General features: G+C 39.0%; 1 protein-coding gene across 2 annotated transcripts; it reads left to right on the top strand.

Moving 5' to 3' along the window:
* The first annotated feature begins 183 nt into the window (after nt 1-183).
* ctdspl2b (CTD (carboxy-terminal domain, RNA polymerase II, polypeptide A) small phosphatase like 2b) lies at nt 184-11,515 on the top strand. Of its 2 annotated transcripts, none has more exons than XM_007554025.2 (13): nt 184-333; nt 3,922-4,112; nt 4,885-5,023; nt 5,116-5,262; nt 5,514-5,762; nt 5,865-5,961; nt 6,193-6,304; nt 6,405-6,491; nt 6,571-6,633; nt 6,712-6,791; nt 7,048-7,174; nt 7,807-7,902; nt 8,731-11,515. In XM_007554025.2, the coding sequence occupies exons 2-13, from the start codon at nt 3,945-3,947 to the stop codon at nt 8,794-8,796; spliced, it is 1,431 nt and encodes a 476-aa protein (XP_007554087.1). In that variant the 5' UTR covers nt 184-333; nt 3,922-3,944; the 3' UTR covers nt 8,797-11,515. The 2 variants fall into 2 exon arrangements, with proteins under 2 accessions (XP_007554087.1, XP_007554086.1); XM_007554024.2 differs by lacking the exon at nt 184-333 and adding an exon at nt 358-553.
* The last annotated feature ends 2,342 nt before the right edge of the window (nt 11,516-13,857 follow it).

Raw genomic sequence — 13,857 nt, 5'->3', positions numbered from 1 at the left:
TTGTGTCAACGCTGTTTATTATATGAAGTAAAATGATTGTTTAAGAGAACAAACTGTGGGGGTGGGGGGAGACAATGTTTCTTGTGTGTGCAGCAGTACACATATTTCCCCCCTCCCAATGAAAACACAGCCGAGGGGGTGACGACTCCGTGCAAAACTGTATTGTATGTTGTTCTTATATTGCCAGGTTGAAAATCGCTGTTGGGTTTAAATTCTACAATGATGAGATAAGTTTAGTTTTATCGCCAGCATATTTAAGCGCACATCGAAACCTCTCAGTCTGTGATTCTACAGCTGCAGTGCTTGCTGCGGATTGCCTGGTGTTTTTTAGAGGTAAGTCAGGGGGTGTGTCTGTGTCCCATACGGGTATCTGGCTCGGAGAGACCGAGCAGAGGCGGGAAATGGCGCCTGGTAGCACAGCAGTGTGTCATTTCGAAGACGATCCTTGAACAGCAAAAATACAACAGTGGGGGGAAAAGAACAAGCAGTGCCTGTGTTGTGATGTTTAATCTGCCTTGAGTCGTTATTGTCACGTACAGCGGGTCACACTACAGTAAGTCGCCAATTTTAACTGTTCGTGCATCCTTTATGCTCTTGGGTTTGTGTTTATGTAATCGAAGCTACTGAGGGAAGATTTATGCTCCTCTCCATGCCTGTGCACATCTGTTAGCCTGAAGCAGTTCTGCGGGAAGGCTTCGTAGCGTGAAGCTAAGAATGGCTAATTCGCGGCCTACCGTCGACATGACCATTTCCTCACATTTTATTCAAATTCAGGCTTTATTCAATTTGATACGAAGTCCTTCAGTAAATGCGTATTTCCTATATATCCAGACATACAGCAAATGTCGTTGTTATTAGTTTAAAAAAATATTTTTTTAACAAACTGTTGCCTGGCTGTGTATTTAGCCAGCTAGTGAAGCTAACGTTCAGGTTGGCATTCCAGAGCAGCGCTTTACGATGGCGGTCTACAACAGCATTTTTAAAGTACTGTACCATATCAAAAATAAGTTTAAATAAATCTATATATTTGATAAGGTGAATTACCCTCCAAATGGTTCCACTGAAAAGAGACTAGATCAGATTTAGCGGCGTTATTGTGCTGTCCGCTTTGATTAACGATGTCAAATATTCACTGCTAGAAGCACATCGGCAACCTAAACGATGTTGATTTAATTTATAAGCCTTATTATTTTTTGACTTCATGTCATTCAGGTTATGATGCCGCACTGGCTTGGCGATGGTAAGATGGTCTGTTTAGGTTTTGGCATGTTCAAATGCTAATGCTCTTCAGGTCCAGTTTAACTTAGACTGTCCGTGACAACAACAGTTACTTTTTAGCACGGCTACTTGTACCTAAACTCAGCAGCTAAAGAAAGCAACTTGTACACACCCGTAACACAGGAGAGCTTTTATTTCTTTCTTCTTTTTTTTTTTTTTCTTTTTTTTTTAATGGGATTTATTTGCTGCAACTTTCGTAACCATTTGTCAGACAGTGGTTTTGAATAATTACGTAGGCTTTGGCTAAATGTCATTGACTGAGTTACTTTCGATTCTGAGCCAAGCTTCTCCTTTTAGTCTCGATATTTATTTCTGTCGTCCGGACAGGTTTGTGGAAGGGCCTCACTTGTTTCTTCGCTTTGACCAAAGCTAACTAATGCTAGCCTCCTCACAGTTGCATGGATGTTCCTATTTCCCGCTCACTTACTCTCAGCCAGCAGTGTGCATGATCCGTGGCTGATTGCCTGGAAAGGTGGATGTTATGTATTGCCGCTTCAGGGTTGCCCTCTTCCCTGTCAGATCATGCAGTGTTTAGGTATCACAGATTTTCTCCATTCAATTTTTAATGCAGCTGCGTTGTAAAATGTTAGAGATGTGCTGCATAATTTAAAGAAGCGAACGTCAAGACTAAAGGACTATCATAAAAAAATGATTGGCTTTGGGGGGGAAACCACCCACTTGGGTAAAATGTTTGAATGAACACCAGTTTGAGTTATTCGTCATATTTGACTGAGAGATGCGACTGCGCAGCTAAAAAGTCTGAAAGCCGTTTATGTGTCTGTAAGTAAAAACGACTGTAATTTTGCCCTGATTTAAGAATGGACAACAAACGATTCAGGCAGCTGAAGGTCAAATATAAGATTGGTTACATTCTTATATTTAAAAAGCATCTTGGATTGTCAGAATTATATGTAGGTAAAAAATAGGGAATTAAATTAACACATTTAAATATGGTTCTTTTTGTGAGATAAAATAAAGACATAATGAATTTCAAAACAAGAAAACTACATCCCTATGCACGGAACTACGGCAGCGATCAAACGCAGAGATCTTTTATAATTTTTACCTCAAATTATGTTTTTTTTTTAAAAAAGGTTTATTTCAACCACGCCTGCTTTCTTAAAACATATTATTCTGAAATGTTTGTTTACAATGCTGGATAATTGAATTTTAAAATAATTTAAGATTATGTGGGATAAAATGTGTATTCAAAACTATTACAGGTTGTAATGCTGGAGATTGAGGCTGTGATATGAAATGACAAGAAACATGTAAGCAATCTGTTGTGTTTGCTGATTTGTGGCAACTATGGGATCCTTAGATTAGCAGCACATAGTAAAATATTGATATAGTTGTAAAAATTGTTGGAATTTCAAGGTTTCCCCCAGAAAACTCGCTAATCCTGGTGGTTGGGCGCTAGGGCCGCCATTCATCCAGCAGCCAGTCGTGCTTTTGAGTTAAAAAATGTATAAAGTTGACAGGAAATTTGAAAATTATCACTTGATAATTATGTGTTATTGAAAGAGTGGAAGATTAACACCTGAACACCAACTATGTAGTCTTAAGAAATGCAAACATTTTGAAAAGACTTGAATAAATAAGCAATGGTGAGCCTGGTGGGGGCCACAAGTAAAGCCTGGTGGCCCGCCAGGCTTATAATACACTGGGTGAAACCCTGAATTTAATGCACGGATATATCACAGCATCTTAAGCATATGTTCTATAATAGTCTGTAATTTCTAAACAACTTTACTTAAACCGACTTCAGTTTCACTCCCTTCAGTTGAGCTTATTTCTCTGAACAGTTGCAACATTCTTGCTTATCCTTCCTTTCTTCCCCCTGCTTTCCTGCAAGTTAAATGCTACTCTGTACTTTCTAAAAGTTGTCCCTTTTTTTTCCCCCCTTTTCTTTTCTCTTCTTTTTTTTTTTTTTCTGTGCGTCGAATTGAACATCTCTTATTCCCTACTCACGGTTACGCTGTTGTGCAAATGTAAACCAGATGTGGCGAAGGACATTTACAGTGCGCAGCGTGTTCAGCTCGTACCGAGAAGGCTCTGTTGCATCTGGAGTGGTTCCTGACTGGTTGCGGATATGTCTGGACACATTTCGTTTTGTTACATAAGGAAAGAGGGCTTCGTGTGATTAATGGTTAATGTGTTGCTCTCCAGTACATAACGCTGAGCTGCTCAGTCTCAAAGAATGACTGTGAAATCTCCACAGACGTCTTGGTTTATGTCGCCCCATGAATCTTAACGTTTAGTCGATGGCTTGTGGTCACATTAATCTTTATTTTGTTGCTGTGACTGGAGCTTTGATCTTGCACCCCATGTCATCGTTCCTAGGTAGTGTTTATAAAACTTGTTTATTATATGATCTGGAGAAATGCTCCTTTTCCTGACTGCACAATGGAAGTAAAGCCAGCTGCGATTCTCTGATGTAAGTGAAATGGGATCTTGAATGCATCCAGATGTCGGCAGAAACGGAACCAATATTGCTCAGTTGCGCACAGGCGCATCTTTGAGACCTACAGTTATTTCAAAAAAAGGAAAAGAAAAAATATGTTTGCAATTTTCCTGTACGTTCGGCATGTTTTCACTCTGTATTTGCTCGTTCCTAAACGTCTTCTGTTCTCCTTGCAACAGCTTTACATGTGACTGCTAAAACAATGAGGCTGAGAATGCGTAAGGCGTCTCAGCACCAAAAGCCCGCTCTGACCAGCCGCACGTCCCGAACCAAGAGGAGACATTCAGAGGTAGAAGAAGACCCTCCCGCCAGCGGAGGAAGGGGAATACTATCCACCATCAAGAAGTTCATCCGAGGAAATGCTGTCAAGGTACCTCTCCTACCACCGCACCCGTCACTAAGGCACGGCCATTGGCGTAGAGGTGGTGCTCCTGCTTGGTGTTTACCTCAACAGTTTTGAAAACTGCCAGGAAGCACCCGGTTAAAGTTGGATTGACTGCGTCGTCCCCACCTCAAACGCAGCGTTTCTGGCTATGGAGTGTCGTGTTTCCTAAGAAATGTCTGCTGGAATGCAGCAGCTTGTCCGAGAACTCGGGTTCTGGTCTAATTTTAGCTTTTAGCTCACAATGTTGGCGTGCAGGGACAGGAGCTTGTTGCGAATGGAAAAGTCAACTCAGCTAAAAGGCTTTTCTATAGAAGGTCTCAGATTTTTTTATTTTCTTATTATTAATTTTTTTTCCCCCTAGTTTTAAATAATTATTTCCTCAGTACATTTTCTTTCCTGGTGTTAACACAAAGCATATAACAGTGATTTAAATCTGAAAATAATAAAACATTTTTGTCAAGAATTGCGGTTAATCTAGACCAGTGCCCTTTTGAAGTTTGAAGCATAGTCTGCTTTGGGTGTCGTCGTTAAAGAACGGACTTTTTAGATTCTACACGGCGATTTAAAGGTTACTCAGTCATTCTGAAACTTGCAGAGCGGTGGCAGGAAAGGTGCCATTACAGGTGGTTTTTCTTTTATGTGGCTCAAATTTGAAGTCTGTGTCAAAAACCTGCAGTCGGTGAATTGCTTAAGTGTGGATGTGCTTCAATTTTTAATTTGTCTTTTTCTAGTCTTTACAGCTGTTTCTTTTTGTCAGTTGCAACAGGAAAGCCCAGCAAAGAAGACGCGCCTCCACTGCGACGTGGACAACAACCTCATAACCTCCACTCCCACAAACGCCAACTCCCCCCGGAGGAGTGCAAGCAGAGTAAGCAAGAAAGGCACCATCAATGGCCGTAAGTCACCGATGATTAACCAAAGAGATCAAATATATCAGCTGAATTCTTCTTTTTTAACATCTCTTGAGCCTTGTGTTTCTTCCCTGCAGAAGCGACCAATCATGACAGGAATAAGGAGAAGCCCAACGGCAGCCTGGAGGAAACGACTGCGGCTGAGATGACCTCCAGTCCTCCCAGGACCACTCTGCTTGGGACGATCTTCAGCCCGGTTTTTAACTTCTTCTCACCAGCTAAAAGTAATTTCTAATATCAGTAAAATCTATTTGTTTGTTTTCTTTAAAGAAAAATGTAATTTATTTTTGCTTAAAACCTTGGTGTCATTTTTAAAGTCGTGTTATTCTACGTTTTTATACGTGGTGTTGCGGCAGCATTATCTTCTTTAAAAAAAAAAAAAAGTTACATTTTTCCTTTTTTATAGTAAATTGTCATAGTGGAGTTCTAGTTTTGTGTCTGATCTGTTACCAATAAGCATGTTTGTTTTTCCCAGCATCCTCGGGCTCAGACTCCCCTGACCAGGCCCTGGAGGCTGAGGAGATAGTGAAGCAGCTGGACATGGAGCAGGTGGTGGAGACGCCCACCAGCACAGCCACGTCCACTCAGGACCTGTGCCCCGGTAACAACTTCTACTCCAGCGTATCGCACCTGCCGCCTCTACGGCCTCCACACATCCTTGAGGCGACTCCTACGGCAGAGGAAGAAGAGCTCGATGCCGACGTTGACCTCCCGCCTCTGACGGGTACCACGTCACAGACGACTAAGCAGAAAATGAAGCTGCTTAACTTTTTTTCTTTTTTTTTTTTTTTTGTTGTTTTTTTATGTGTTCCTGTTGTGCTTCAAGCTCCAGGTTCTCATATGAATGTGACGTATGTGGATGTTCCTCCTGCTACCGTGCCACCAGAGGCGTCCTACGAGGAAGACTGGGAAGTGTTTGATCCGTAAGTAACACAAATTAGTGAGTGGAGTAAAAAGAAAATAATCTATGTCCAATGCTATCATTCTAGCAGAAATACAAACTACTGGGAGCAAATAGGGAAAAGTTGACAACGGATTATTTGTAGCATGCTGCTTCTTGTATGTTAACTAAACAATCAAGAAAATGTCATATTTCTGGTAGGAGTGTTCCCAGTGTTTTGTGATTTGACTGATTATTTGTTTTTGTTCTGTAGGTATTTCTTCATCAAGCACGTTCCTCCGCTGACAGAAGAGCAGCTGACCCGTAAACCAGCCTTGCCACTGAAGACACGCAGCACGCCTGAGTTCTCTCTGGTCCTCGACTTGGTCCGTTAAAAATGTCCAAAACATATTTTGGTCTTAAACCTGGAGCTTTTGCTAGATGACAAAAAAATTTACTTTTTTTTTTTTTTTTGTTTCTGAATAGGATGAAACGTTAGTTCACTGCAGCTTAAATGAACTAGAGGATGCAGCACTTACCTTCCCTGTTCTCTTTCAAGATGTCATTTACCAGGTTAGTGTTTTTTCCATTCCCACATGTTGCCACTAGAGGGTGGCAAAGTCATCTCTAAAGCGTGATCTGTCCTGTGCAGGTGTATGTGCGCCTCAGGCCGTTTTTCAGAGAGTTTCTGGAGCGCATGTCTCAAATATATGAGGTAAATTTCACTTAGATGCTCCTTTTAGTCATTTCTGTGTTTTGAACATTGAAACCAGCATGATCTTATCTTTTCTAGATAATCCTTTTCACGGCTTCTAAAAAGGTGTATGCAGACAAACTACTCAACATTTTGGATCCTAAAAAGCAGCTTGTGAGGTACGATGAGTTTTTTAAATTTTTTTTTATTAACTGGTTGTTGTACAGTATCCTTACATTTTCGTGTCGACTGCTATAAAACAAAGTTGGACTCGCGAAGCATTAGTGTAAAGTACCTGAGTTGGCATGCGCTGCTGTTAGGTGTCATTGTTGTGGTTTTCATAAATTATTGATTTTTGCTGACGCTGTCACTGATTGTTTTTCCTTACTCCTCTGCTCCTTTCTGTTCTCCTCTCCCTCCCTATTGTAACTGTAGACACCGGTTATTTCGTGAGCATTGTGTCTGTGTCCAGGGAAACTATATCAAGGACCTCAACATCTTAGGCAGAGATCTGTCAAAGACCATCATCATTGACAATTCACCGCAAGCCTTTGCTTATCAGGTAAAAAAATAAAAATGCAGCAGAAAGTCTGACTCAGCCTGGTACGTATTTGTGAACAGAAAAAAATGACCAATTCTCAGATTTTTTTTCCTTAATTTTATGTTGACTTTCTTGTAGGGATTCATAATAAAGTTGAATTTTCATCTTTAAATTTGATTTTTTTTTTTCTTCTTCTTTTTCTGTGTTTGCCATGCAAATGTTTCGCAAATGTCTCATCACTTTTGAGGCAAAAATAATGATTCACAGCAGATCAGTAAAGTTGTTGCCCTCTGAGCCACTAACTGAAAAAAGCCTAAATATTTGCCAGGATGAAAATATTTTTTGTGTAATGTCAAAAAAAATATTTGCCAGGATGAAAATATTTTTTGTGTAATGTCAAAAACAAAACAAAAAAAAAAAAAACAGTTTCACAACATTTACAGTTTAGCAACCAGACAGTAAAGATCACTTAACAAAATCACAACACTCCACCATGTTCAAATGAATGCCACTGATTTACTGAGAGTAAACATAATAAATTACATCATTTCAGTCTATTATCTGCACAAAAGGAACGAATGAATATTTGGTCACCAGAATTGAGGTAAGCTTGCATGGATCCTTCCTCACGAGTTGCCCTTTTGTCTGAACAGTTGTCCAATGGGATTCCAATAGAGAGCTGGTTCATGGATAAGAACGACAACGAGCTGCTAAAGCTGGTCCCGTTTCTGGAGAAGCTGGTTGAGATGGTAAGCTGGGCTACTCTTCACTTTGTTTGGATCAACATCTCAATAAATTGTTCACTTTTATAGTTATTCAAATAGAAAGTAACATTTTAGAGATGTATTTCACAACCGAAGAGGTGTTTAATTAAATTTGATGATTATGGTTTTCAGCTAATGAAATAAATGGGCAAAGTTCATTTTCTTTGAAATTGATGCCTAAGATTAGCTTAAAAATGGTTATTGGTGTAGCAAATGTTGGTCAACTGAGAAGTCTGTACACTACATGGTCTCAGTGTTTGGGCTCATTTTGCAGAAATTCGTATGAAAATTCTGTCGTCTCCGGTTTAGGAGTGGTTTAATTCGACTAATGCCACAATTACAGGCCATGGTCTGGACACATCTGTGCTTCAATGAGCTCTGACTCCAGCTGCACTCGGCGCCTTCTAAATGTCCCCCAAACCTTTACATATGCTTTGCTTCACAATCCCCTAGAAGCGTCAGACCAAAGCCCTTTGCATGTGGTCTGTTTTCTACCACACTTTATCCACCGACTCAACTTTCCATTAAAATTCCTGGTCAGCAGTCTTCCCATACATTTTTATTAAATGTTCTTCATATTGATCTTTCTGAAATTTGCAGATAAAATTATTTATTTTATTAACCAAGTCGTAAATAGCATTTGTTTCTTAAACTAACATTGCTGTACTCCAGGGTCGCGTTCACCAGGTTGGGTAGGCAACGTAGTTGAATGCCTTCCATGTTAAAATTTGTTAATAAGACTAAATATATTCTAATTTTGTCTCTTTTTTTTTTTATTTTTTAACCTGTTTCCGTCCTTCCTGAACGTGTCAGAACGAAGATGTGCGACCACATGTTCGGGAGAGGTTCCGACTTCACGACCTTTTGCCTCCTGATTGAAACCAGCTTGCGGTGCGTCACAACGAAGCAGCAGGATAAGACTGAAATCAACATGCGTGTAAAAAAGCCTCTCTTTGGAATACAAAATACAGCATTGCCATTACTTTAAAAAAATTAGCCTTTTGTTTGTTTGGGGGGGGGAAAAGACTTTTTTTTTTTTTTTTTACCTAGGTGTAATTTTCTAACAGAAAATCCATAGAGGGAAATTGCACACGTTATAAACATACCCATGTAGACTCCTCTTTTTATGCGACTCTCCAGCTGTGGAGCCAGAAATGAGCTCCACTCTAAACTCTGAAGTCTTGGTGCTGGTTTAGTGGATATGAACAGGTAAAGAGGAACTCTTCCCTGAGTCCCTGAACGCCACATCAGCCCTTCCTGGTGCTCACCCTGTTGACTCTGACAAAATGACACTCTGCAGATCTTTTTTTCAATTCTCCCTTGTTGTTGTTCAGCAGGAATGATGGGTCGGTGAATCAATCCATGTATATTCACACTCACTGATCTGATGAGCGGGCAAATTTCCAATCTGTAGCTTTTAAAAACAAATATGCATTCCTCTGTAGCTCTGTCGAGTTTATATTGTAGGTTTTTGTTTTTTTCCCGGTAAATCTTGGTCTTTCATTGTTTTCTTTTTCTTAAGATAGTATTTCCGAGATGTTTTGCTTATTTTGTAAGATGCATTTTTAGAAGAGGTCCTGTGAGTTTTAGTGGAAGCCTTTTTAAAAAAACAAAACAAACAAACAAAAAAAAAACATCATGGGTGCATATTCATAACAGTTCACTTATGACTTAAACTTTAAATTAGTCTGGGAAGTTAAAGCTTCGCTCTCATTCGAAGTCATGATGAATTGTTGTGATCGCCTTACCGTAGGCATGTTGCTCCTTAATTATCGGGACTAATCTTAGCTGTAAATTGTGAAAATTAGCGGGCATTCATTTTCAGACGGTCTCTACATGCTTTATCAGTAGTAACTTTTACTTTGTCATCTAACTGTAATCAGTATTGTCTTTTCCTCTTAATCAAGTGTTCTGGCTAAAAATCCGTACTCTTTTCTTTAAGTTGTACTGTGTCATTTAAAGGCTCTATCGGTAGCATCATGATAAATGTAGCACATCTTTGCCAGTGTTAACGTCTGCTCACGGCTGACGCGTTTGCTAGATCTCAGATTGGCGGCACCCGGTTTATTTGAATCCCCCCCCAAGCCCCACCTAAACATTTTTTTTCCAGTAAATTTAAAATGTTGTTCAAGAGTGGCAACATAAGAATGCTTTATTTCCTCTTTTAGCTCATTTCAGCCTGAACGTTTAGGCCAAACTAACACGTTGGTGACGACAGAAAACCAAACGGTCACAGTCGACTGCTGAAAAGTTTGCGCTCAACGTTGGATTTTTTTTTTTTCTTTTTTTTTTTTTCTTGTTTCGTTTGTGTTCAGATGAAATTATTGTGCATTTTGCGTTAAGTGAAATGTGAGTGTTTTTAGTTGCCTGTACAGTGCCATGCAATCTCTGTTCTCCCAAGTTTCTTCTTTGGGCAATAATTGTGCAATTGTCCAAAAACAAAAAAAAAAAAAGTTAATAGCAAAAAGAGAGACAATCAAACCTTCTCGGTCTGCAGACATTGAAACACAGAGACAGTGGGTGCTGTTTGCGTTGTTTGACTTTGTCTCCATGTGTAAAATTTCCCAATCAAAACCTTAAAATCTTTCAGCGCAGAAGTTGTTTCCCATCTGCTTAGATGGTTGCCTGATTTTACTTTTTTTTTAATGGGGGGGAGACGGTGAGGAGACGACGGTGATGTTTAATCAGAATGTTTTGAGTAAATATGTTCTGACTATGAATGTAAACTACACATGGGGTGAAGGCTTAAAAACATATTTCCAAATATTCTGTGTTGTGCTTTGGCTTCGTCACTGAAAAAAGAAAAAAAAAAAGAAACTGGCAGCACATACATGTTTAAGAACTAAAAAAAATAAAATAAAAGTAAGGAAATTATTCAAATGCACTTGGAATGGAGACATTTCTCAATTTCACCAATCCTGACTGCCATCTTTATGCAAGCCTCACTTCCTGTGTGTGATGTTCCCCCAGCTCGCTTGTTTCCTCAGTTTGACGGTGTGCTATTTTTGTGTTGCTGCCTTTCTGAAGGATCAGAGAGGGAGGCATTGGAGACTTTTCATTCAGCTCATTTTTATGTGCATTACCAGTTTATTGTACACTGAGTGTTGTACAATACATGCAGCTTCTTGTATGAAAAAAAAAATCCTTAAAATAAGGAAAATCTTTTGTATTTTTGATTCTTTTTTTAAAAAGGCATGACATATCTACTTTAAATGTATTAATGAAGATTTAACTTTACATCAGATGGGGTGTTTTGTTTTGTTTTTTGGGTTTTTGTTTTCTTTTCTTACGGATATCTGTGTTTTAGTTTAGGACTGTCAAAGAACGGTTAAACTTAGCATGTAGACAATGCAGCTTGCTTTGTGGGGAAAGTCATGAAACAAATCGAAATCGTGACATTTTTCTGCAAAAGAGTGCTCCTGTTAATGATTTTATTTTATTTTTTACCAATATCCGTTAAGCCATTTTACTTGCAACAATTGCTGTTTGTGCTGACGATGTATTTAATGTTTTCAGACATCTTTGTTATCTGTCAGGCTGTATGCTATTGTAAAGTGTATATACAGTTGCATTGAATTTCTGAAACAAAGTTTTAAAATGAAAAAAAGACTCGTTTCTTTGGTTTTTATTCCTGCTCACCATTTTAAAATGATATCTGCATTATGTTTACTCGCACATTCAGGTGATGAGCCCAACATACTCGGCCTAATTTAAAACTACTTATATGAGTTGACCTCGGAATGAATTTTTTTTTTTTTTCTCCCTGTGACTACTAAAATAATAGCCTCTGGTTTTTAATTGTACAAATTAATTGAATATTTAAAATAAACTTTTACACTTTGCTCTTCAGACAAGTAAGACGGATTATTAGTCAGGATAAGAATTATTCTTTTAGATTAACTTGACATTGTATGCCGCTCACAACCTTACATTTGTTACTCCAATACAAACGGTTAATATATAAATTACGCCTTAATACAAAGTCTAGAATGTTTGTAGATTTGATATCCAGCTCAAGGTTGTCTTTGTGTCTTACATGTTTAATTGTATATCCCTAATTTGGAGCAGTTATACATAAAGTCAAACAATTTACAATTAAAATGATTTCATTGCAGTCAAGAATGGACAAAAAATTACAACCTTTCAATGTACAAACTTGGAGAAATGCCCCCAAACACTCGTGGATGGAAATTAAGTGAACAATGGTTCTAGACACTTAATTGGGCACCAACTACAAACGTTGAATTTATCACTTATCAGATTCTTAGCATTTCTTTTTGCTTTGATTTTGAAAACCATGGAAACCGTGTTTCTTTGTGTTGCTCCATCATCACATGAAATACCAATATTATACTCTGAGGTTTGCTCTTGTGATTTGTCTAAAACTGGAAAAGTTCAAGAAGTACACGTAGCTGTGCAAACGTCATTTATACCTCAGGTGCTTAAATAAGAACAAATAGTATTAGTATTTTGTTAAATACTAAAGCCGTATAATTGCTGATCTACATATTTTTTCCATCACTTTCTCTGCCAGTTAACATCTTCCCGGTCAGCTTGTAAATAGGAGTTACAGGCCGCTGATCAAAGCGTCGGCAGCAGCTGTCAGGTAACTCCTCCAGCAGTCAGTCTGGTGTCTTCTGACTCCTCTGGCTGGAGTCGGGTTTCAGACGGAAGATTTAATCCGCACGCTCTGTTAATAATGCAGCATCGATTGATGTGCTTGTTGTCAAAATCCCTCCTGCGTTTCACAGCCCTCGTTTCTCACCTCCATTTCCCCGTTCCAGGTCTCTTTAATTACGCCCCAGTCGGATCGGGTGCAGAGTTGCAGGTGGAGGTGAGGAGCCCGTTTCTTCACAGACCACAGAGGGACCATCTACTAAATGGGCATCAAGCGCTGAGAGGGGCTTAATGTATGTTACTGTGAAAACATTTACGGTCTCATCCAGTATGAAACCTCTTCTTCATCCGGTTCTGCCTCAGACAGATGTTTTCTCTGTGGTAACAGGATAGCGCGAAAATAATTTTTAAAAACTTGTATTCAGTTGGAGTTATTGCCCGCCTTCTTCTGAGGACGAAATGTGGTCTTCACCAGCTGTCTGTATGGTTTGCATCCTATTTGGTAAGTTAAATAAATTAATCTGGCTGTCTGAAATAATGATGCTGAACCTTTTCACTGACCATTTTACGTATCAAGAAAGGAAATTCTTGAGAACGAAGCGCTCGTTTGTCTCCATTCCCGCCTATTTATTTTAACACCAGGAGCAATTCTAGAAATCTTAGGGGGACTACAGCAGTGGCATGAATGAGAAAAGAGGTGGCACATGTAAAAAATTAAAATAAGTTAAAACTAGATGCATTTTGATGGCAAAACTAACACTGACATGTCGGAAGTAACTGATCTGTTAAAACACTGGAAAAAATGTGGCTCTGCATTTATTCCTGTAGCCGTTGTAGCTGCAAAGGTGCTTTCATCCTTTTACACCCACTCACATCCACATGCATTTACATTCCAAATGTGCTGCTTACAAGTAATTTGGCACCTTTATGGTACGTAGTGTTCAAATTCATGAATTCCCATCACTGCTCATCTTCAGCATAGTAAAATGTCTCTCAGTATGCTTCTTACATTCTCAGAGACGCATCGTACTGCAGAACTCTTTCAGTGCAAGGATGGATTTGCACATCTCCCATAATGTGTCAATACTTTGTTCTGGTTGTATAATAATATTCAATCCCAATAGGAAATTCTCAGTTTACTCTGTTCAAAGTTTTTCAGTGTTGGTGTTGCTTTAGGAATTCTTTTTTAAATATATGAAAATAGCTTTTGAAAAATGCTGGATAGAGTTCAGTCAGCATTGTTCAGTTACTACAGTTCTTGCTTTTTAGTGTTGTCATGACTTGATAATGTATTTTAATATTTATCACCATATAGAAAAAGCA

The sequence above is a fragment of the Poecilia formosa genome, unplaced genomic scaffold (assembly GCF_000485575.1).
Source record: "Poecilia formosa unplaced genomic scaffold, Poecilia_formosa-5.1.2 Scaffold61, whole genome shotgun sequence".
Taxonomy (NCBI): domain Eukaryota; kingdom Metazoa; phylum Chordata; class Actinopteri; order Cyprinodontiformes; family Poeciliidae; genus Poecilia; species Poecilia formosa.
The sequence above is the reverse complement of the archived record's forward strand: the minus strand, read 5'-3'. Positions and strand labels throughout refer to the sequence as shown.

Bases quoted from the DNA above. Each gene is read 5' to 3' on its own strand.
- ctdspl2b (XM_007554025.2), top strand. From the start codon at position 3,945: ATGAGGCTGAGAATGCGTAAGGCGTCTCAGCACCAAAAGCCCGCTCTG. The intron at 4,113-4,884 runs GTACCTCTCCTA...TCTTTTTGTCAG, and splicing joins TCCGAGGAAATGCTGTCAAG to TTGCAACAGGAAAGCCCAGC. The intron at 6,492-6,570 runs GTTAGTGTTTTT...TGTCCTGTGCAG, and splicing joins TTCAAGATGTCATTTACCAG to GTGTATGTGCGCCTCAGGCC.